A 24845-nucleotide genomic window follows, 5' to 3' on the forward strand; every position below is an offset into this window, starting at 1 on the left:
TATCTGTTAAACATTTGTCTCTGTATAAATTAGGAATATGTTTGGCCCAAGGAAAGATAATAATAAACTAGCAATAGCTTCAGCAAATAGGAATTAATATTTTTCATGTAACAAGTCCTGAGGTAGACAGTTGCAGTTGGTTCATCAGCCCTGACAATGTTAAGCCTTTATCTCTGTAATTATTTTGTCCTTTTTCTTTATGGTGCTTCTGAGTAGGAAAAACACACACTGCTTTTCCTCTCCTATTACTCCATAACAATCAACACAGAAAATTTCCATGATCAAACGTGTGTGTTTTGCAAGGGGGAGTTCCCGAACATCAACAAGCAATCAGTTCTGCAGTGGACACCAGCTGGGTATCCTCCAATTCAGTTCCAATGCTATCTCCCTGGATATAGCATCAGATCCCACAGGTTAAGGGCTCAGTCTCACAAGATTGCGCCTCACTTCCAATACCAATTGCAAGTCGCAGGTTGTTTTACCTGTGCTTCTGACCCACCAGCTATAAATTGGGGTTCCCACGACCGCCTCCTCAGGTTCAGTTAATTTTCTAGAGTGGCTCACAGAGCTCATAGGAACACTTACTTAACATTTACAGGTTTATTACAAAGGATACAGATGAAGAGATGCACAGGGCGAGGTGTGGTGGAAGGGGTGTGGAACTCCATGCCATCCCAGAGCACACCACCCTCCAGGAACTTCCATGTGTTCAGCTGTCCGGAAGCTCTTCGAACCCTGTCCTTTGAGTTTTTATGAAGGCTTCATTATGTAGACATGGCTGATTAAATCTTTGGCCATTGATGATCAACTTACCCTTTAACCCCTTTTCTTTCCCTGGGGTTAGGTGGTGAGGCCGAAAGTTCCAACCCACTGCCTGCCTTGGTCTTTCTGGTGATCATCCCCCATCCTGCAGCTACCTTGGAGCTGCCAGTCATTTGTCAACTCATTAGCACACAAAAAGACATCACTTTAGAGATTGCAAAGATTTTAGGAATTGTATGCCAGGAAACTGTGACAGAGACCAAATATGTATTTCACAATATCACAGTGGCAAAATAACTGCTACAGTCTCAGCTATCACTTCCAAGCTCAAGGAACAAAAAGGAGGTAGGTTATGTTGCCAGGCACATCTGTCACCTTTCAACAGGAAAGTGAAAATTTTCTTAGAAACCTTCTCTTTTGGACTTGTGTTTACATTTTAATGTCAAGTACTAATTGCAGGAGGTTCTGAAAACAGGTATTTAATAGGACACACTGCCATCTCAAACAAAACGAAGGTTCTGCCAAGGAGAAAAAGGAAGGTGGATTTGAATAAGCAACCCATATGTCTGACACAGCCTCCTTTGCCCTGTCCCTCATTTCTCTTTCTGTTGCTAGTGCTCCACATAGTGTTTATCCCATAATAGATACTTAATAAATGTGAGATGAGTAAGCAAATTAGATAAAACACAAAAGTCAGAAAGAGTGTGAAAGTTTCCCAAGGCTGCCTAACTTCTTTTTCACAAGCAGTCCTTAATTTCTGTCCTGAGACTCAGGCTACCACACCACCATCTCTGAAGCAGAGCAGCTGCAGATGCAAAGGCTTCCCCCACTAATTCCTCCAGTGGTAGAATTTTAATGATTATATAAACCTAAGGGCGTTACTGTTCTGAAGGTTGTCTGGCATGAGCTGTCAGACACCCAGGTTCACCAAGACTTGTGGTTTCTCTAGACAGGCTATTTATATATTTTTTTCTTCACATATTTTTAGAGGGAGACTGATGGTTCTGTGGAGAAAGGATTTTGGAAAAAGTATGCTACGTTTCTTTTGGCCCTTAACTGTTGGGATTCACTTGGGGTGGCTGGTAAAATATTAGGGAAATATTAGGGCAAGTTATAGATTATAGTCTCAAACCTTTTGGAAAGCTGAAAGGTTTTAAGAGAATGGGCTGAAGGCAACCAGTTCACACGTTAGAGCTTTAAGTCATAGGATAAACATAGGATAAAGTTTAGGAATAATAAAAGCTTCTCCAATTAAGTCTATTTATACCACATTCCTTTGTCCCTAATTTGTTTGCTCATGTAAACTTTGTGCTGGATGGTCCTCTCAGGAAGAGGTCGAAGGGGTAATCCATTAATGGTGTTTATTCTGGGCCCTGGAACCAAGACCTTTTATCATTCGTAAAATTACTCTTTTAACCATGTTAATTACTCACAAGCATGTTGACTTAGAAACTCTGTTATTAAATCCTACCGAATAAATATGAGGAGGAGCAGCAGCGAGTGGTGGTCGGTTAGCTGCAGTCACCCTCTGAAAGCAGCTGATGACCATCCCTGGCCCACTCAGATTAACTGTATTCTGGTGTGTGTGAGTACATTCATTCATCCAGTCATTAAGTCAGGGTTAGATCTCCGCAGGTGGTGATCAATGTCTCAGGTGATGACCCTGACATGACCGAGGTCTCAGGTGGTGACCCTGACATGATCGAAGTCTCGCTTAAGTAACGCAGCTCTGGCCCCAAACTCTCATACCCTACTCAACAAAACAAAAAGGTTCAGTTAACCAAGCCCTCCACCTCTCCTAAGGTGGGAGTTTAAGAATATGTTTGGGAATTCTCTTAGGGATCTCACACCATCCCTCCACAGCTCATCCAGGTTTTCCTTCCACTTCATGGAATGTCCTCCCTGAGAAGAGTTTCAGGAGACGGCATTTTGCTCATTGCCATAGTTTCAGGCAGTGTTCTCATGCTCCTTCTTGTTGGATGTCCTGGGCAGCTCTTCACCTGGCTGTGGTTGCAGACCAGGCAGAGAGCCAGCTCAGCATGGACCAGCACCTACAGAAAGATTGATTTCTGTCCTCTGGTCCCTATGCTGACCTGATCCTGCATCTGCTCCCCAGTTGGGAAGTGGCCTCTAAAAGGGGGTGGGGAACAATGGGGTGCAGGACTGTCTAGGAAGAGAAAAGGTGAGTAGAAGGCAATGGACAGCCCCTAGCCCGGTTTTCTGGAATCTTGTTGATAGCTCCCAAAACATAAAAGTGGTTCAGGTCCTTCATCCAATGAAGTAGTAACAGAGCTTGTGGTGGACTCTTACTAAAGTAGCTTAAGGAAACCACTGCAGATCGTCTCAGGAAAAGAAAAGAAAGATTGAAAATTAGGAACTATGTGACAGAAGCACCACTGGACTGGATAGACATTGCACATACCATTTTGATACAGTCAGCTGTTATTACAGACATCAGTCAGTGTTATTCTCCATTGTTGGCTTTCTCCTCAAACCCTCCCTCCAATCCTGATATTACCCTTGTTCATTCACTTTCTGCCAATCTTCTTTCTCCCCACCCTCCTATTACACCCCCCAAAATATAGACTGAGTATGAATCTGTGGAGGAAGAAGCTTTGTGATGTGGGCAGATTGCTCCCTGTAGAAAAGCAAACTCTTTTCAGGTTGGTTAGAAGAGAAATTTTAAAATGGCAGTAACTGAGTCACTGGCAAGAACAAAAAAAAAATGGTGAAATATATTAAAATTAGGAGAGGTTGTTTACTTTTCTCTCCAACCTTAAAGGACTGAAGAGGGTATATGCTCATTTAAGCTTTGGTTGTGAACCTTTCATCCTGGATTTGCCCCACTCAGAAGAGTTACATGCAATAGAAAGAGGCTGAAGCACTGCAGGCCAAGAAGCTGCCCCCAGGATGCTTGGAACAGAAAGGTCTGCAGCAAAGAGCAGCAGAGACAGGGCTGCTAGTCATTTAAATTAGAATGACAGTGAGGGATTGATGTTTTTCATGAATTTTGTTTACTTGAAAATTTTTATGTATGTTAGTATTTGAAATGTGTATTAAATACTTGATTTCACAGATTTTTTTCTATTTGTTTGAATTTTGAATAATTGTAAAAATAATGGTATAAAATACCAAAATTTCTTTCTTAAGTGAAATAAATACCATAAGAAATGTTATAATTAATGTTACTGGAATTATTCAGCCTGACTTACCTATGAACAATGCCCAATAGTCCACCTGCCCTCAGCCTGGTTCTCATGGAATCCCCATTAAGAAAGGCTGATAGACAGTAGTTTCCTAGTCTTCACCACTAGATGGCACTAGTGATCAAAATGTCAGAGGGATGCTGGCCTTTTGGGGTAGGAACAAGAACTTTGTCAGAACACTGGTAACTGTAGGCTTCCTGTAACAGGGTTCTAGGGGAGGGAGAAAGGCATTTTGCAAGTGCATTTTTTCCTCTGAAGGCACAGATAATGTAGCCACACAGGAGGGACTAGGAGCAAGCCCCTAACTCCAAACAGTAGGAAAACAAAGAAATTAGTCCAAAGAGTCTGAGAGTCTCTTAAATTTCACATCTGTGAGACTGGGAACTAAATAGCGGACACAGAAAACACAAAATTTGATCAGAACATACATTTTAGTTCATAGGAAAAGGAAATTTAAAGCTTGTTTCATTAAAATGACATCTGTTGTCCATTTAATAATCTAAAAACACTGCTTAAAATCTCTGGCAAGATTGAAGCTTTCTCTTTATCTATAGTTCCTAAAGATGCTATGGCTGTGAATAATAATTTCCTAGTCTTCTCTCTTCCTGTCAAACTCACACCCCCTTGTACCTCCAGTGTTCTGTATATTCAGTCTTAGAGTTTATTCTTCAGCCTAGATTCACAGAGTGACATGTTCAAGGTCACTCAACTAGTGGCAGAGTTGGGAAGTGAACTCAGATTGTCTTTCTACAGTATGCTTTCCCACATATTGGGTACCTAGAACTGACTGACAGGATGACCTAATGCAGTCTTGACATGAGCAGTGGTCAGCATCACATCTCAGAAGGGTCCAGTAAGCCACAAACTTGGATAGTTCTTAACATGTTGCTTCTTTGCCTCAGTAACTAGATCAAGAAGTCACTCTAGGAGCTCAGGAAATGAATTAGATAACTCATGCTTCTGCACACTCCAGGGATTTGAGTTGGCTAGGGAAGACTAAAGACTAAGTTATTTAGAATGTAGGGCTTGTTCCTGGTATCTCCTTGAAGGATACTAAGCTCCTTCTTTGTTCTCTCCACCAACAGTTTGGATGGTTTATTATCCATGTGAAATAAATATTTGAGTATATATGGTTACTTTCTAAGAGCTGTCAGAACTTAGACATTGCATAGGTTTTCTGGAAATAATATACTCTTCACTTTTAAGATGTTCTCATTTGTCCAATTACTTGTTTCAGAAAATAATATATGAGCATGGGTCAAATGTATGGCAGTGATTGCTTTGCTTGAACATTGTCAGACTTTACCTAGGACCTCCTCTCTCGCCATGTTCCCCTGTCTCCTCTTCAGCTTGTTCGCTTTGAGCTCCTTTGCCAGGTGGCTGCCCACTGGGGCATTATCATGGCAGAGCAGATACCTGGTTTGCTTTAGCTGCTGAAAAAAAAAAAGGCAAACTGGTGACTTGGCTTGCAAGGCTCCAGTGCCTCTCTATTAGAGTTTTGGGTAACTATCAGAGTCTTCCTATTTCGGGGACCTATAACATGGTAAATGTCCCCAGTGCCTTGAGGCATAGCCCTGTACCCTTTTTCCTGGTCCTGTCCTGACACTTAGCTGCTTTGTGATTCTAGAAGAATAACTGTGTGATGCCTGAAGATGTGAAGAACTTTTACCTGATGACCAATGGCTTCCACATGACATGGAGTGTGAAGCTGGATGGTGAGTCAGCCTCCTTGCTGTAGGGGGACATTTCCCTGGCTCAGAGATTGAATAGGACAACTCTGAGGGCCCTTCAACTTTTGAGTCTTTGAATCTGGTTGGTTTTCTTGGGTGCTTCTCAAGTGCCATTTCCAGAAGCTGTGATTATGTCCCAAAACTAACAGATGCCATCATTGTTTCACCCACCATGAACCCCATGCCAGTCTAGCAGTTTGGAACTGGAAACTCAATTTAGAGGCTTCCTGTAGGAATAGGGTAGAGAAAACCATTAATTACTACCTAAAAATTCCTAGCCACCTCAAACTTAAAGTCTCCGAGTACTCCATTTCGGAGCAAACCCCTCAGGGTAGGCTGCAGTGACATTCTCTAAGTGACAGGGACCACTTACCTCTTTCAGGCTCTTTCCTTTATTCCCATCATCATAAAGACCTCAGGGCCCTAACCCTCAAACCAGAGTCTTTGCACAGACCTAAGCCTCAAACCAGAGTCTCCTTCACATCACCTCAGCCTAAGTCACCAACTACCTCAATTCACAAACTGTCATCTTTATCCTTTAATGTGTCTAGGACGAAACAGTTGCGTGTGGATGTGGGAACTCACAAGTTTGTACATGTCAGATTGTAGATAGTATGTAGGCATGAAAGGCAGTGCTGAACATTTAGGTGAAGACTCCTGAAAACATTTCATAAGCTAGAAAACCCTGTCTAGCCACAGTGCCCATTCCTGGCACAGATTCCCCAGCCCTTCCCCTCCAGTCCTTTATTGTCTCTGACTCTAACCAGATCTATTTTGGCCTTGGGAAGTACCCTGCATCTCCCCACTGCTGTCCCTAAAAATGCAGTGACTTCTGTTGCACTGCAAATCTACAGAGCAGACTTCTCCCCTTCATTGCCTCAGCCTTCTGCCTACACACCTGAGTTCCCTGTTTGGGTGATTTCCAAAGCCTTCCTGTCTATCTTGCACAGCTGGCCAGAGGTACTTTTGTAGCCTGCTGGTTAATATTGAACATTAGCTTTTATCTTAGAATCATTTCCATCAACGACTTAGAAACCATCCTTGCCACCAGCATCAGAACCCTCTTATATAACATGGCCATGGCTTTTGGTATCTGGAGCAACACAGAGGGGACAGAGACTAAACCAACTGGCAGACTCTCCCTTGCCCACATCCTTGAAACAGGCTATCCCCTTCACAAGCCTGCTTCAGAGAATAAAGTTTTATGAATGAGTCCCAGTTCATTATTGCAATACCTTATCTCATTTAATCTCCCCAAGCCCAGTCTTCTTATCCCCATTACCATACCCTTTATTTACTGAACAGCCTAAGTCAATGACTGAAAAGGCGACAGAGTCAGCTTCTGAAGTTTGCCTCTTTAGTGGTCATTTTTTCTTAGACATTCCATGGTCTATACACCAGTTGTTTTATTGCTTTAAACCATTCCAGTTTTCTTCAGAAGTCAAATAAAGAAAACATGCAGCCTTCCTAGTCCGTTTTTAGACCCTCATCACAGACTAGAATCAAGCAAGAAGGCTGCCAAATTCTCATCACTGAGTAAAGGAAAATGATAAAGAGAAGGGGGGTTTTTTTTTTTTTATTATGAAAGCTTATAACAAGAAGAATAGAAGGGGTCCTTTATATAATCAAAGCTATTACTCCTTCATAAAATATTTATGCAGAATACTTGCTAAACAAAGGAAAGAGGGAGCAAAAACATTTTAAAATCCTTTACCCTTCAGATGTCCCTAAGCCACGCCCGGATTTCTCAGTTCTTTGTTGGTATTCCCTTTTAAAATTTTCTTCAGCTCCACCCTAATACATACAGTGGTTGCTCTTCATCACCCGTAGCCCCCAGTTCCTTTTTTTGTATAAGTTTGGTGCTTTGGAATATGCAGTGAGTGATCCTCTTCTTCCCACCTTCCATCAGAGTCCTCAGCTGTGGGCCAAACAATACCTGGGCTTGGGTTATTCAAGCAGAATCTCATGGTAACCATTGTAACTAGGCTGTTACTCCATGTAATTCTCCTTATGCATGTTCCCCTAGAGCACATCATTCCACTGGGCAGCATGGCAATTAACAGCATCTCAAAACTGACTCAGCTCACCCAGTCTTCCATGTATTCACTTCCTAATGCACCCACTCTGGCAGATCTGGAGGACGATACACATGAAGGTAGGAAGAAGATACCAGGGTTGGCATCTTTGTTTTGTTTCCAGCATCCAGTTCAGTGCCTGGCACATAGTAGGCACTTAATGAATCTTGGTGCATGAATGAATGTTAAAGATTAAACTTCACTCAACATTTCAGTATCAAGAGGATTCAGTGAACACAGCCGTCTAAATACAGTTCCTTTCCTCTCCATTCTTACCTCCAGGCTCTTTGCCACTTCTAAGTGAAATGGCTCATAAGTCAAGTGGCTGCTAAAACCTAGGAGCAGCTGGGTATAAGTGAGGACTTATTCAGTCAGAGTTGTGTTTGGTCACATGTAACAGATGTAGTTACAATGTTTAAATAGTAATTTATTTTTCTCATAACAAGACATCTGGAACTAGGTTGATGTAGCTGCTGGAGAAAGTCAATGATAAAGTCTCCCTCTTGCATTGTACTGCACCAGCCTGTGGATGTGGTTTTCATCCTCGTGTTTGAGGAATGTGGGCTATTCCTGTCAGGAAAAAAGACGAGTAAAAGGTAAAGGGCTGGCTGTTTGTTTGCAGAATCTCTCCCTTTTGATAAAGAAAACAATAGTTATCTCAGCAGCACTGCCTAATAGATATTGGAACAGTCAAATGGCAACCCAGGTTGCCAGGGGTCTGAGAAGATGAGTACTTTTAGTTGTGCAATATGGCCTCCTTGAACAGAACTGGACTTTCATTAAGAAAGAAAGGAAGAACAAATAGTGAATAGGCAACTAGTGTCTCCAATCCTAAGACCCTGGGGTTCACTAAGCCCTGGCAGAGAAAACTAATGTAAGGCTTTCTCCTCCAATTGGATGATCATTGAAGAATAGTACCAGAGGAGTTCAGGGGCAGAGGCTGGACAGCGACAGGTTCTGGGAAAAGCCTGTCACTCAAAGATTTGTGGAATCCCCAGGGGTAGGAAAAAGGTCTCACTGTCTTTATATGTGTGTGGTGGGCTTCTCTAAACGGCAAAGAAGTAGTCAAATAGGTAGACTAAGTCTTCCTTGTTTTTGAGTCTGGAAGAGAAGAGGTAGAGTAGATAACAGAGAGGCTTCATGGGATCACATTGTTCACATACAAATGGGGATAAAAACCACTTGGCCTTCAGACACCTGCTAGAGTCATGCCTTTTAAGATAGTGCAACAAGTATACCTAAGTCTCATTAAACCTAAATGGAAAAACAGTGACTTTTCTCAGGGAACTCAGCAGTCAGAGAGATGCTGATCAGGAAAAAATAGAATACACAATCAGCCGGGTGCAGTGGCATGAGTCTGTATTCCTAGCTACTTGGGAGGCTGAGGCAAGAGGATCACTTGAACCCACAAGTTTGAGGCTGTAGCATGCTGTGATCACATCTGTGAATAGCTACCACACTCTAGCCTGGGCTAAATAGTGAGATTCCATTACTGTTTTAAAAAAATACGTACCCAGAAAAATAAAACTGCTAGAGGACACAAATAAAAATCTAAATAAGAACAAGAATACTTAAGGAGATATAAGACAACATAAAGACTTTCTATGGGTAAAAATAAAGATTCTCAAACAATTGACTACATGAAGAAGAGTATATATATATATTTTATTGAGACCCAAGTTAGCCTGAAAAATCAAGTGCAATATATATCTTAAAGCATAGATGAATAAATTTAGAAGAGGGGGATTATGAGGGAAAAGTTAGGAATTTAGAGAAGTGGAAAATAGATTCAAGACACTTTCCATTAGAATTATAGGTGCTCTAAAAAGAGAAAAGGAATAGATAGAAAGGCAGTAAATACATACTAATAAACCTCTCTGCAGATGGAAAAGGCTCACCTAACCCAAGCTGGACAGGTGAGAAAACACAGACACCTATGCATATCCTGATGTGGAGAAAATGACAAGCTTCTAGGCAAAAATAACAAATTACTTGTGAGGGAATAATAAGCAGACCGACATTAAATGTCCCATCTACAACAGTGGAAATAGAAGATAGTGAAAAAGCACATACAGGTTTCTGAGAGAAAATAAGTAAAAGTCAAGAGTCCTGTATACACAATCCAAATATATCTCTCAGGTCATAAGAAGGATGTCAAAAAAACGTAAATAGCCAAAAAGCAAATGAAACCAAATGGATACTTCAAGATGTATATACACAAAGAAGAAAAGGAAATGTAGAATCAATGCACCTTCCATGAGAGACAGTAGGTATATGTGTTTGTGTTTAAAAGTAAATCTTAGTATCATAGAGTGTGTTGTATAATTTCTACATAAAAACTCTTGGAACATAGTACAAGAAATATTCTACAAAGTATTATACTGTCTCAGTTCAACCTAAAAGGTGAGTAGAGAGACCAGATGTAAAAGTGTTACAGGTTAAATTGTATCACCATCCAAAAATAAATTATGTTGTCATGACCCAAAGTACCTGAGAGTGCGACCTTGTTTAGAAGTAAGGTCACTGCAGATTTAATTACTTAAGATGAGTAGTTACACTAGAGTAGGGTGAGCTCCTAATCCAGTATGTGTGGCGCCCTTCTAAAAGGAGGAAATTTGGACTCAGGTGCACACAGGAAGAATACCATTTGAAGAGGAAGGTAAAGATTGGGGTGATCCTTTTACAAGCCAGGGAATACTAAATATTAACAGCAGACCACCAGAAGCTAGGGGAGAGACATGGAACAGATTCTTTCCCACAGCAGGAAAGAATCAATTATAAAGATACCAGTCTCAGATTCTGACCTCCAGAACTGTGAGGCAATAACTGTATGTTATTTAAGATACTTAGTTTGTGGTATGTTGTTACAGCAGCCCTAGCAGATTAATACAGAGGGTTCCAGAGGTCACAGTGGAGAATGGTCAAAAGACAAGACAAAACAAAAAGGCCAAAATCAAGGTATCTGCTGGGATTGTGATCTTATTCCAAGCTTATTGTGGTTGGCCGTTCTCCGTTTCTTACAGGTATAGAAGTAAGTCCCTGTTTTACTCCTGGGTTTTGGCCAGGGTTACTCTCACTACCTTTAGCTGCCCTCATATTCTGGCCACGTGACCCTTTTACAATGTAGCAGCTTATGTCTAAGTCAGAAGACAAATTTCTCTCCAGTGTACTACAACAGAGTTATTTCATGTAACAACCAAGGTTATGACTGCCCATCATATTCACAGGTTCCAATCACACTCAAGAGGAGGGGTACAAGGTATGTACACCAGGGGGCAGAAATGTTGGGAGCCATCTTAGAATTCTGTACATCACACTTGGTTAGGGAAATAATGGCATATTGTTTCCAAATAGCAATAGAGTCATATGGATATAATCATTGCAAGCAAAAACAACAACAGAAAGGAAGATAACCACCAAAGGAATGAAAACTACATTAAAATCTCCAGTGTAATAAGAGGCATATTGAATGATATGAGTAAAAATAAGAAAAAGGAAAAAGAAGAAATAACATGAAATAATTAAGAAACATAACTTTAAGATAGAGGAAGAAAATAAAATAGACAGATTATTACATTAAATGTGGGCCAGGGGAGAATCCCAGCACTTTGGGAGGCTGAAGTCAAATGATTGCTTGAGCCCAGGAGTTTGAGACTAGCCTGGGCAACATAAACCCTATCTCTGTAAAACAAAAAGATAGATTGGATGTAATAGGCTTGAATCTCCCTTTTCAAAAACAAAGACTATCAGATTGATGAAGAGACTTCCTCTTCTGGTAATGGAAGCTAGGTAATTCAGAGCAGCCTTCCTGCTGAGGACAGCTGAAAAGCAGTACAGAACTAAAAAAATCATCTTCCTAAAAGTATTAAAGCGCTAACAAGACAATGAGGTGTAATACCATATCAACATTCAGAAGGAGACACAAATTCAGGGAAGAGGCTCAACATGTGGCATTACTTTTGCCACATTGTCCTTTTCAAAAGATGCAGTGAGGCTACTGAAAGCTTAAAATTTGACTGATTTGTGAGACAGGGAGCAAAATGGAGTCCAGAGCCTACAGAAGGTGACATTATAAAATCATCTACCCTCTGGATTGGCACTGTGAAAAGCTGTACCCTAGGAGACAGGGTGAATGAAAAGTAACCATTCTTCATGTGGACTGAAGCTCAGTGGATCCTGGAAAATGTGTTAAATCCCAAAATTAGGGTAAATTGATCCCAGATTACTAATCTCCCAATAGGCCTGGCAGAAATAAAAATTGACTCTAAATAAATGCTCTAAAATTGTAATGACTGCACAACTCTAGAAATATATTAAAAACCATAGAATTAATATGTTTTAAATGAGTGAAATGGTAGGTGAATTATATCTCAGAGTTTTTGTATAAAAAGAAAAGTTCACTCTGGAATGAGATAACATTATGCCGGACCTCAATTTGTTTTTATAAATAATCAGAAACTAATTTCTACTAAAAAATAACTCAGCATATGAAGACACACAACCCCATGGATGAGAACCAGCACAGATAACAGGGAACAGATCAGCAGTGGTCACCAGAGGCTTGGGTGGGGAGGCTGGACAGGAAAAGGGGAAACGTTGGTCAACAGGCACAGTTTCAGTGAGACAGGAGGAATAAGTTCTGGTGATCTGTTGAACAGCATCATGACTATAGCTAATATTGCATATTTCAAAATAGCTAAAAGAAAAGATTTTAAATGTTTTCACCACTAAGAAATGATAAATACTAGTGGTGGATGTGCTAATTAGCCCGATTTGATCTTTCCACAATGCATACATGTGTTAAAATAGCACGTTGTATTCCATCAATATATATAATTATTATTTGTCAATTAAAAATGAAACCTTAAGAAAATGTTAATTAAGGAGAAAAAAAGAGGGCCAGGTGTGGTGGCTCACACCTGTTATCCCAGCACTTTGAGAGGCCGAGGCAGGTAGATCATGAGGTCAGGAGATGGAGACCATCTTGGTCAACATGATGAAACCCTGTCTCTATTAAAAATACAAAAATTAGCTAGGCATGGTGGCGGACACCTGTAATCCCAGCTACTCGGGAGGCTGAGACAGGAGAATCACTTGAACCCGGGAAGTGGACGTTACAGTGAGCCAATATCGTGCCACTGGACTCCAGCCTGGCGACAGAGTGAGACGCTGTCTCAAAAAAAAAAAAAGAAAAAGAGATTCATTGGTACTGCTAAGAGTGATGTTATTAGATACAGAGTACAAAATGACATGCTTATATGCCCATGGATGTAAAACCAAACTAAAATTTCAGAGGGGAACTGAAAGCAGTGATTGCAGATTTGAAAAAAAAAAAAAATCAAATATTGACATTGTGTTTATAATATGGCAGAATCTCTTACCAAAGCAAGGCTTCTGCAGATAATACTCTACACTCTGGAAGAAGTTTAAAAACATGTGCCTTAAAGGACTGGAGAGTAGTCAAAAGCAGGCAGAAGCTGGAGTGCTGTCTACAGTTGGCAAAAGGGAGCCACATTGAGTCTTCTATTCTTACAACTTTTCACCTGAGGGCAGACCTCAGCACCAGGCAGGGCTGCTAAAACACACATGTGGGAACATATCAACTGGACTTTTTATTTCATCCAAGATGGAGTAACAGAACAGATTTATCTACCCAGCTGGAGCAACAGTGACAAAGAATACAGACAAAATATATAAAACAGTGATTTTCAAGCACTGGCCATCAGGCAACAAAGGACAGTGAGGCCTGAGAAATGGGAAACAAACAAGGTGAACCCTACAATTTCCCTAGAGAGAGATTCCAGTCCACAGCATAAAGAGGGAGACCCAGGCAGGACCCGTAGCACTTCCTGAGTTGAGAAGACAGAGTTGAGAGTCCAGATCAATCAAGACAGCTAGAGTTCACAGGACTGAGTAACAGATAGGCGAATGCCACATAAAGGGAAAACCCCAGAGTTCTGCAGCGGGTGTCCCCCTCAAATATTTGGAGAAGAATTGATAAGCACATGCATGTCAAACTGTCCAAGACCAGGGGACAAAGCCACTCATGGTGATTAGAAGAAACAATGCCCAGTACTCACACAGGACCAGGAACAGTGCCTGTTTCTGTCAGACAGGCTAAAACACCTCATGATTTGGACAGCAGTAGATAGAGTACTCAAAAGGATGGTGCCGCAGCAATGGAGAATAATTAGCCCTAAGTAAATACTGCCCTAGTCCTGCCTGACAGATCTTAAGAGGAGGGCCCAAAGTATCTGTTTCCAAGTAACTTAACTGTCAAAGAACAAAGCTCAAGAATATTTACAGAAATATAAAAATATCCAGCATTCAGCAATGCATACATAGTAATAGTTTCTATAACTATATTCTGTGTATCAAAAAAAAATAAGTACAGACATGGAATGGTTGTGTGTGTGTGTGCGTGTGTGTATGTGTGTATGTATATGTGTTTGTATGTGTATATATAGAGAATATAGATCCCCAACTTATATGTTTTGTATATGTATGTTTGTGTGTATATATATATATACATATATATATACACATATATATATATACATATATATATATACACATATATATATATATACACATATATATATATATACACATACATACATATACATACACACACACGTTATATATATATCTAAAAGTTAAATTTGGGATGGAGATATAAATATATTTAACTTTTAGAGATGGAAACTAGTTTCTGAGAGGAAAAATGTAGTGGATTGGATTATTAGTGGCTAAGACATTGCAAAAGAAAAGACTGAAGAACTTAAAGACATAATAGGAGCTATCTAAAGTTACACAGAAAAAAATCATTTATAATGAAAAGAGCGTCAGTGACCTGAAGGACAACACATGGTATAATATATGTGTAATTGAAGTATTTGAGAGGAGAGGTCAGGGGCCAGAAAATATTTGAAGAAATAATGGCTCAAAAGTTTACCAATTTCATGGTAACTATAAACCCACATATCCAAAAAGCTTAATAAACCAGGAACAAGAAACACAAATGATACCGAGAAGCACCATAATCAGATAGCTCAAAATCAAAGATAAAGAGAAAATCATAAATGCAGCCAAAGGGAAAAGACAAATTACATAAAAAGGAACATAGATAAGGATAACAGCATAATTCTCCTTAAAGCAATTCAAGTGAGATAAAATACTCAAAGGAAAAAATAGGCTAGTGCAATGGTTCCTGCCTGTAATCCCAGCACTTTAGGGGGCTGAGGCCAGAGGATCACTAGAGCCCAGGAGTTTGAGATCAGCCTAGGCAACATAGCAAAACTCCATCTCTACAGAAAAATTTAAAAATTACCTGGGTGTAGTGACCACACCTGTGGTCCCCAGCTACCTGGGAGTCTGAGGCAGGAGGATTGCTTGAACCCAGGAGGTTGAGGCTATAATGAACCATGTTCACATGCCACTGCACTCCAGCCCAGGTGACAGAGTGGAGACCCTGTCTCAAAAAAAAAAAAAAATCAACCTAGAATTCTATACCCATTGAAAATGTCTTTCAAAAACAAAGGATTTCCAGTCTATCTTCCTGGATCTTAAAAAACGCCTTTTTGAAAAGCAATCTGGCAACATCTATTCTATTGCAGGATAACTGTCCCATATAATGAAAACATCAGAATATAAGGACATATACAGAGAAGATTATTGTAGCATTCACAAGTAATGGTAGGCAAATGCCTATCAATAGAGGAATGCTGGAATAAATGAGGGTACTTCACTCCCACAGACTATGAAACAGTCATTTAAAAAGAATGAATTAGAGTTATGCCACATGACTTAAAGGGCTTCTCCATGGTATTGCACAGAAAGCAAGAATCAGATAATGTGTTTGCTATACTACTTTTATAGAATAAACAATCTCAGGAAAGAAAATGAAGTTATGTCAGCATCAAGCCATTCAGATTGCTCTGTGGTCCCACTCCCAAGAAGTTCAGTTTGCTCTCCTCATGCCTCCTTTTCCCAGATTCCCTGACACTGTCTGTTGCTGATAGGGAAACCCAGACAGAAGGCCTAGTCCATGAATGAGTTCAGGGCTTTAATTCAAATACAGAATTTATTTGAAAATACTACTTAAGTATATGTCTGAGATAAGGCTTATTCCTTCTGTTTTTTCAACCTAGCAAAGTTGGATATGTATAAATATGTGTTTGAGTTGAGTTTGTTTGAACATTACCATTAACTTCTGGGTTTGCAGCCAGTGACGATCAGCCAGAGAAGCCTCACTTTGACTCTCGCAGTGTGATATTTGAGCTGGATTCATGCAATGGGAATGGGAAAGTTTGCCTTGTCTACAAAAGTGGGAAACCAGGTAAGAATCGTTTACAAGCATGGTCCTGTAGTTTGACTAGGGTCTTGTCTGACCTTGCTTATTAGCCATGGCTTAGGAGACACATACCTCCTTGGCCTGTTGAGATGCTCCCAGGTATCTTGTGTGTCCCAAACCCAGAAATGCCTTTGGTTCTCTCTGAGCATCTCCCTCTGGGCTAATTAATAGTCTTTTTATCCACCTTCATTTGTGAGTCATTGCAAAATAGTAGATGGGATTAGGGTAATATGGGAGTATAAACTAAAAGAAATAGACATTTTGTTTATAGACTCCGACAGCAAGTTCATGCACTAGATAAGCATCCAGAAAGTGCATTATCTTTTATCTTTCATTTTATACCTCTATATGTAGACCAATTAACAGCAACAAAAACCTGAATTACTAGACCTCAAGACCCCAGATGGGAAATTAAAAGCCCCTCTGCCCTCAAGCAGCAGCTGCCACCTAGCCCCTAACAGCCCTTCAGACCCTAGCCTAGGGACGGTGAAACTACATAGCTGGACAATGTCAAGCCCTCTTCAGCTAGCTGTCTGGTAGGGGTGAGAGGATACAGACACTGGGATTTACCTCTGGGGGAAGGAGAATTCATCCAGCTGGAGGAATTGTTGCAAAATAGTCTTGGAGCTGCATCTTGAACTGTGGGGCAGGAATTAGATACAGGGTGGGGAGGAGGATTTGGTGGAGTAAGACACAAAGGGGAATCCAAGCCAAGGGACAAATGGGCAAAAGCCAAGCCATAAGAAAGTACATCTGATTTGTGGGGAATGACACTTCCAATTCAGTGGGCCACACTTCCAATTCAGTGGGCCACATGGTTCATGTTGGGGATGAGGAGGAGATTAAGCCAGAAGGCCAATTGCTCTCTCTCATGCAGAGCTTTGAAAACCAAGCAAAGGAGTTTCTACGTAATGTGGAAGACAGTGGGGAGTCAATGAAGGTTGTTGAGTAGAATGGCAGGGATCATGACCACTAGCAGTTTTGTCAAAGAAAGAGACTGGATAGATAATGGAGGCCACTTAAGGAGATGTTACAGCTATCTAGACAGCAGATGAAGTAGGACAGGCTTGAAGTAGTAAGAATGGAAAGTCAGAAACTGCGAGGCAAGACATCACACCACAGCCTAGGCAAGACTCCCAGGAGTGAACTCGGCTAGTCTTCTTTGTAGTGGTTTTGCGTGGCACTTTTGGTTTTTCATGGCACTGATAGAGACCTCTTCAAAAAAAACCCAAGCCATTCAGTGGTTTTCTGTCAGGAAAGCTGAGATCACAGTGTGCACACCCACTGAGGGAGGGGAGTGCTGATTCCACACAGAAAAGGAGCAGCTTCCTAGATAGGCTGAATGTACTTCCAGGTGGTCAGAGACCAACAGATAGAGCAATCAACTGATCTATCAAAAATTTGTAAGAGTATCAAAGGAACTGGTAAAGTGGCTGCTAGAAAATGAGACTAGAGGGTTAGAAGTGGGGCAGAAGGGGAACTTTTACTTTATATTTTACATTCTGTCTGCTGGGATTTTTTTTCTAAACCACTAGTATAACCTTTTATAGTTAAAAAGAAAAAACTGTTAAGCTATTCCTTGTCTTTTTTTTCCCTTTGTCTTCCATTTCAGCATTAGCAGAAGACACTGAGATCTGGTTCCTGGACAGAGCGTTATACTGGCATTTTCTCACAGACACCTTTACTGCCTATTACCGCCTGCTCATCACCCACCTGGGCCTGCCCCAGTGGCAATATGCCTTCACCAGCTATGGCATTAGCCCACAGGCCAAGGTAAGGGAGGAACGCCTGCCATTGCAAACTATAGTATATACCAAAATCTGAGGAAATGGTTACGTTGCAGTTTCCCAACTTCCCCATCTGACTCAGGAGATCTAGGGTGGGGCCCAGGAACCTACATGTTCAATAAGCAAGACAGGTGATTCCAGTGGAAAACGTCACTTTATACTCATCTAGTTAAGTGGTTCCCAAACTTGACTGATCCTCAGAATTAACTGGGGAGCTTTATTTTTAATTAAATTTTATTGGATAGTTTATATCCGATGGGTTGTTCTGGGTTGGCAGTACATGCACCCAGGAAGAGTAAAAAGTCAGACTTTCACTCCCCTGTTCTCCAAGTGTACTTCCCCAGTGGCAGCCGCTATTACGAGTTTCCTGTGTGCCCTTCCCAAGATACTCATGGCACGTAAAGCGCATGCACATTTTTGTCGTTCCTTTTTTCTCAATCACAAGTATAATGTCCTGTCCACATTATTCTGCATCTTGCTCTTTTTCCATAACACTCCATCTTGGAGCTTATTCCCTTTCAGTGCATTTAGAGCACTTGTCCTCTTCAGTGGCTACAGAGTATTCCATTGTGTGAGTGTCCCTCATTTATATTACAGGTCTGGTCACCATTTCAGACATACAGATGCCAGGTATACAACCTGGTTTGAAAACATCAAATGTAGCTGGAAAATCTTTTGACTAGAGTGAGCTCATCTGGGCTCTTTCATGGTGGTTTCTTGCAGCTCTAAATTAGCAGCAAGTTAGGAACTCAGCTCCAGCTCACCGTACCATGTATGTATTCATCTAGTAGGCTTCAATTCCTTCAAATGTCACATAATTATAACATTATCTGGTCAACATTGGGAGGCAGCTGTGATTTAAAAGGTAAATAAATGTGGATGCCCTTTACCCTCAGCTGCCTAAAAAAACAGTAGGAAACGGAACACCAACAGATACAGCACCCCTCAGCAGAGGCCCGCACTGGCCCGCCTCCTACCTTTCCTGGGGAAATGGTGCTGCCAGAATCCACCTGATGGGAAGTAGCTGGTTTGAGGACAGAACAATTAGACCCTGTCCTCTAGAGCTTTGCAATCTAGCATCCCAGGCTCAGGACTCACTAGATCAGAAGGAAATGTGCTCAGATTCTTAGTTCTCATATTGCATTTATCTTAAAGGTCATGAGACCTCATAAAGCAATGTGTGTATCTTACCAGAGGTTGATGGGATCTGTTATCACTTCCACTTAAAGGAAGAGCAAATAGATTTTTAGGTAGATTTTCATGAAAATGTACCTGCTTCCTGTTCCCAGCTGTCCTGCATCCCCCACAAAACAGCACACAGAATGGCATTTCTTCTTTGAATTATGACCTTCTCTCCCAATTCTGCCTTACAGCAATGGTTCAGCATGTATAAACCCATCACCTACAACACAAACCTCCTCACAGAAGAGACCGACTCCTTTGTGAATAAACTGGATCCCAGCAAAGTGTTTAAGAGCAAGAACAAGATCATAATCCCAAAAAAGAAAGGGCCTGTGCAGCCTGCAGGTACCCAGAAAGGGTCCTCAGGACCCTCTGGTCCCTCTACTTCCTCCAATTCTAAATCCTCCTCTGGCTCTGGAAACCCTGTCCGGAAGTGAGCACCCTCCCTCCAACAACTCCCCAGCAGCTCTAGAGTGGTGGTTTCTATGCACAGATGGCCCTTGAGGGTGACCTCCAGTTCTGTATGTGGAACCATAGGCCTCTTTCCAGCTGAATGACCAAAATTTTAAGTTTTTTGGTCCCACTGACATTAGCCAGGAGTTGGAAGCTCCTAGTGATGCCTCCCTCAGAGTCCTTCCTCATATCCTTCACAGCAGGTTGTGCTGTTCCCTGCCTTGGGAACCTTAGTGGGGAATCTGGGTCTTAAGTGGCCAAATAAGTCTGGTGGGTTCTTTCCTCTCCTTCAACACTCGCGCCTCAATCCCTTAGCACTGATTGGAGAAGTCCCCTAAATAAACCACTGTTTTTGACCCATGAAGCATTAGAACTGCATTGTTCATTCAGGAGCCACTAGTCACATATGACTATTTAAATTTTATTTATATGAAAAATTCATTTCCTCAATTGGATTAGCCACATTTCGAGTATTCATGCAGCTGGTAGATTCTGTATTAGCACAAAGATAATGAACATTTCCATCACCAAAGAAAGTTCTGTTGGACAGCACTACATGAGAATATTTTCAATACTGCTCTTCCTCAGATCAATTAATTTTTGTTGTTAATGTTGATGTCCTAATTTGATGGATCATAATGTTCCATTAAACCTCTCAAATACACAATTGTACGTTCTTTGTATTCCTTATCACAGATATCTTGCTCCGCTCATTTCTTTTGCAGCTTCCTATAAAGTTTGTCTTCCTCATCAGTTTCCAGTGAACTTTCTTGCTTCCAGTTTGGTGTTATGATGTTTGTACGTGTACCACAATTATCCTCCTTATTAACTTTTTAAAGAAGAGGTGTACTTCTGCTGTACTTTATTCTAACCATTTAAAAACAAAAAACTCCCAAACATTGCTTTGCGTGACTCTTCATGAAGAATTTTAATGATGCCAATCACTGCTAACAGAAGCTTTCCACCTGCTCTGCCTGCCTCTTCACAACTCTGAGTTGTCCAGCCTCACTTTGCCTGGTCCCTGGCCATCTTTGGGACAAGCGGTCTCCTGCTTTGAACAGGGTGAGCTTCCAAGAGTTCCTTTGGAAGCAAGTTGCAATTCAGAAATCACTTTCCCATTGACATATAGGGGTACTGGACCTCTAGTCCACATTTGCTTAATATTTGACACAAGATAAATCTGACATTATCTACTACATTTAATGAAATTTTTACAGAGGAGGTCACTCAGATTTTCAGTTAGGAATGCCTGTTTATTTCCTCCCTCTACAGCTCTGGCTGTGGGCAGAAGCAAGGCCTTCACTCTACTTCTTCCCAGCAGGGAAAGTAGGGAGTCACCCACCTGGACCCAGTTTCCTTGGGTGGCTGCAGTTTTTGTCCTGAAGTCCCAGAGGTTAGAGAATGAAGAAGAGTTCTGAGGAATGAGGTGCAGGGGCCTGTACCGTCTGCACTCTTCAATCCCAGCTGGCTCACTCTCTTTCCTGACTGCTCTCTACCCCAGTGATTGGCCAGGCTTCATTCCTTCGCACTGCGTCTGCATGCTAATCAATCCAGGATTTCCCTCTTCCAAACCCACTGAGGAACTCAGAGGAGTCCACCAGATTCTCCACATGCACTTTTGCTCTGAAACATTTTTATTTTGATTGTTGACAATAGTGGTAGATATTCATGAAAAAGAGCCTTCGTTATTTCCTCCACCTACCACTTTCCATAGCCCCTAAGGAAAACCAAGGTGAAGAGTTAGCCTTCAAGGATGACGGCAAGGTCTAACTGGCTGCTTCCCTATTTTTGTAATAGTTCAAAGTCTTGAAATAGCAGTGCTTGAAAGTCTTTGGGAGCATAAATTGAGCTTTGTGTTAACAGCTCATTCATTTGCTTTAAAATAGCGACATCTCTTACCTTTGCAATCCCAAAACTAACTACTTATAATTCAGTCTGGTCATTTAAACATTTGTGTGTGTGTTTTAACCATAACATGACTCTGTCACATATTCTCTAGGAGACACTTTGGCTCTTCTAATTTAATTGTGTAGGTTATTACACTTCAAGCATTTATAAATGTGCAACAATTCATGGAGTGGCAGAAAAGAACAGAGAGAAACCAAGTTGTCGAGGACAATAGCTGGAGTTTAGTCTTCTGGAAGTATTTTTCTTGCCAAAACCGATCAAAGGAAGAGCCAACAGTACCAGATAAGAGAATCTAGCATTAGGCTTCTCCAAGACAAGCAAGGTTAGAAGGGAGTTGAGAAGTTATATCATCTTCCACTGCAGCAGATATCCTTTTTTTAGTACCTGGGGAGCCCCTGAATCACAGCATTTCTAAGTTAGTCCTGGATTCCCCAAGTGAAGCGGCAGAGGAACTAGGAGGTCAGTGGTGCTCCTCAAATCTGTGGCAACCAAGCAGGAGTTTTCAAAAGGCTATCAAAGGAGGTGGATTACAATAAGGAAAGGCTGAAAACATGCCTCAGAAGGAGTGAGCAGTGAAAAGCAGGACTGACTCCACAAAATGCAGGATCCAGTACAAAATGAAGATGGGTGGCTTTTGTGCAAACATCAGTGTGCAAACATCAGGAAAACATTACCTCTACAGGTACTAAAATGTCATGTTTTTCCTTTCTTCCATAGGCTCTTTCTCAACTTGTTATGGTGGTGGTTTTTATTTACTACTTAATGCCATTCTAACTAAAAAATGTTAAATTCCTATCATGTATTTTACTGTTTATGTTTATATTGTGCAATTCCAGTTTTAAATGAAAATATGAGCATTTAACTCATGCAGAATCGCCCAAATTACACAATTTGTATTTTATAGCTTGTGTTTACATACTGTACGCATATATATTTTGTTCTTACCACAGCAGGAGAAACACTGTACAAAACTAGCTCAACTGTTACTGTTTCACTTCTTGGTATTTTCAGTATAAGTGGTTGGCTAACAAAGGAATGTAACATGAGTAAAAAAAGGATATGATAGGGCTCCTTAGTCATTCATGTTTCTTAGAATGCCATTGCCTTCTTTCTGTGTTTGAAGCCAGTCGGGTTCGGATGGGAAGTGCAGCCTTTTGGGGCTCTCAGACTCCCCCACTTATTCAGTCATAGATATAAGATGCTTACTTTGTACTCACTTTGAATCTCTTCGAGCTCTGACACATCATGAGTCCAGCGGAGTTCTTTGCTCACAAGGCATCATAAAGGCTACATATGAACAGGGCAGTAAGGAACATTGGATATAAGTTGCTCATCTCCTCCGCTCATGTGTATATTCCATTGTCCCATCAGACTTCACCTACAGAACAGAGGTTCAAAGATAAAATAGTGCCAGAAGAGCATTAAACTAAATGTGAAGCCCTTCTGAGTATGGGCCATCCGCCCATGGAGCTGGCCCTGTTGAAGGATGAGGGGAGCACTTCTGGCAAAAGACCCAACAACAGGAGGTTGAGTGGGTTAAATTGGGAAAAAACACCCATGAAATTTATGTTTTGAAACTAAAGCAATTAAAATGGGAATTGGCTGTACTATAAATCAACTGCTCAGAAAAAGACAGTATGCTGGAGTCACAAAATGAGAATAAATGGCAGAATGTCTCATGATGCACCGATGTAGTCAAGATTGTACATAAAGTGCTACATCATCATGCTGCTTGCAGGGAAGTAACCAAGCCAAAGATAGGAATGAAAAGGGGCAGCTTGCACCCAATAATCCACAGAATCTAGCCCTTAAAGCTGACATGCACCAATGCCACTAGAATCGTGTGTAGAAAGTAAGATACCCAGATCCCCCTCCAGACCTACTAAATCAAAATTGCTAGGAAAGGTTCCAGCCGTCAAGATTTTTAATCAACTGCAGTGGTGACCATAATGCTCACCAAGCCTGAAATTTGTTACTTAATGGGTCTGAGTGGTTTTGCTTTTATTGCATGGAGAATAATTCAAAATCTGTTTTTATTCCAGTAAAGCATATATAATGACTGGAATAGAAGGACCAAGGGAACTTTTTAGGTTCTCCATAAATGCACATATTTTTCTAAACTCATTATTATGGAGAATTTTTAACATTTACAAAGATAGAAGAACATAATGAATCCCCATATATCCATCATCCAGTTTCATCAATTATCAACTCATGACCAGGCATGCCTTAGGTATACCCATGTTTACTCCTTCAGTTTCAAGTCTATTCAATTTATCTATTGGTTTTCATGCAAAACTGCTTTATATTTTAGCAATTGCTCTGAAGATTATAATATATGTTAACTTTTTTCTTTCCAGTAGCCACTCACAAAGTCCCTGGTAGCTATATTTTTACAGTGAACTCTGGCCCCTTTATTACAATTGATTAGACACCAGGTGGGTTTCTAATCCAAGTTGACTGTGCTCTTACCCTTGAGATCTTAAGTTGAATTTCCCTATTTTCTTTTCTTTTCTTTTTTTTTTTTTTTTTTTTGAGACAGGGTCTCACTCTGTTGCCCAGGCTGGAATGCAGTGGCATAATCATGGCTCACTTCAGCCTTAACCTACTAGGCTCAAGCAAATCCTCCCACCTCAATTTCTTGAGTACCTAGGACCAGAGGTGTGTACCACCTGGTTAATTTTTTTATTATTATTTATAGAAATGCAGTTTCCCTATGTTGTCCATACAGGTCTCAAATTCCTAGGCTCAAGCAATCCTCCCACCTCAGCCTCCCAAAGTGCTGGGATTAGAGGCATAAGCTACCACACCCAGCCAGATTTCCTTCTTTGGCTTAAGCAACCCAGACTGGATTATGTTTTTCCAGCCATGCATTGTCTTGTTAACAGACATGGCCTCCATTATGGAGTTAATTATGACAATTTAAAGAGCTAATATATAGTTGACAACTCAGAAAAGTTGGCTCCTCTTTTGCTCCTTCTTTTATAATGTGATCCCAACCTTTGTTTCCAGCGATTGACTTTCTATATTACCTATCTGGCCCTGCTCTCCTGAACCACTTACTCTTTCCAAAATTCCAGCTTGTTCTCTTCCTGTGCCTTTACACCTAGAGTTTGCTCCTAAGGTCCAGCTCCAGTCTACCTCCACCTCAGAGGCCTCTGGGAAACCCTAGGCTGCAAGGAGACCCCTCCTTTAGGTAAAGTGCTTCATGTCAATACCACTCAATTAACTTTTGATCACCTTGCCTGTGTCCTCTACGTCTTTAGTGTTGAGATGGTGTATTAATCCATTCTCACATTGCTATAAAGAAGTACCTAAAGCTGGGTAATTTATAAAGAAGAGAGGTTTAACTGATATGAAGTTCTGCAGGCTGTATAAGAAGCACAGCT

The 24845-nt window shown here is 40.9% G+C and overlaps 1 protein-coding gene across 2 annotated transcripts in view; it reads left to right on the forward strand.

Annotated features, from left to right (window-relative positions):
- The window catches only part of TPGS2 (tubulin polyglutamylase complex subunit 2), a 43696-nt gene that overhangs the window by 13281 nt on the left and 5570 nt on the right, over window positions 1-24845 (forward strand). Inside the window, exons 3-7 of one of the 2 annotated variants that reach the window (XM_012440768.3) lie at window positions 5596-5683; window positions 7725-7853; window positions 15998-16111; window positions 17739-17899; window positions 19287-22524. In XM_012440768.3, the coding sequence (XP_012296191.2) occupies window positions 5596-5683; window positions 7725-7853; window positions 15998-16111; window positions 17739-17899; window positions 19287-19532 (738 nt within the window). In that variant the 3' untranslated portion in view covers window positions 19533-22524. Of the gene's footprint in view, window positions 1-5595; window positions 5684-7724; window positions 7854-15997; window positions 16112-17738; window positions 17900-19286; window positions 22525-24845 lie in introns of those variants that run through there. The other variant, XM_021670034.2, reaches the window with a different exon arrangement.

Source organism: Aotus nancymaae, unplaced genomic scaffold, assembly GCF_030222135.1.
Source record: "Aotus nancymaae isolate 86718 unplaced genomic scaffold, 86718_ANA_hifiasm-v0.15.2.pri h1tg000020l, whole genome shotgun sequence".
Taxonomy (NCBI): domain Eukaryota; kingdom Metazoa; phylum Chordata; class Mammalia; order Primates; family Aotidae; genus Aotus; species Aotus nancymaae.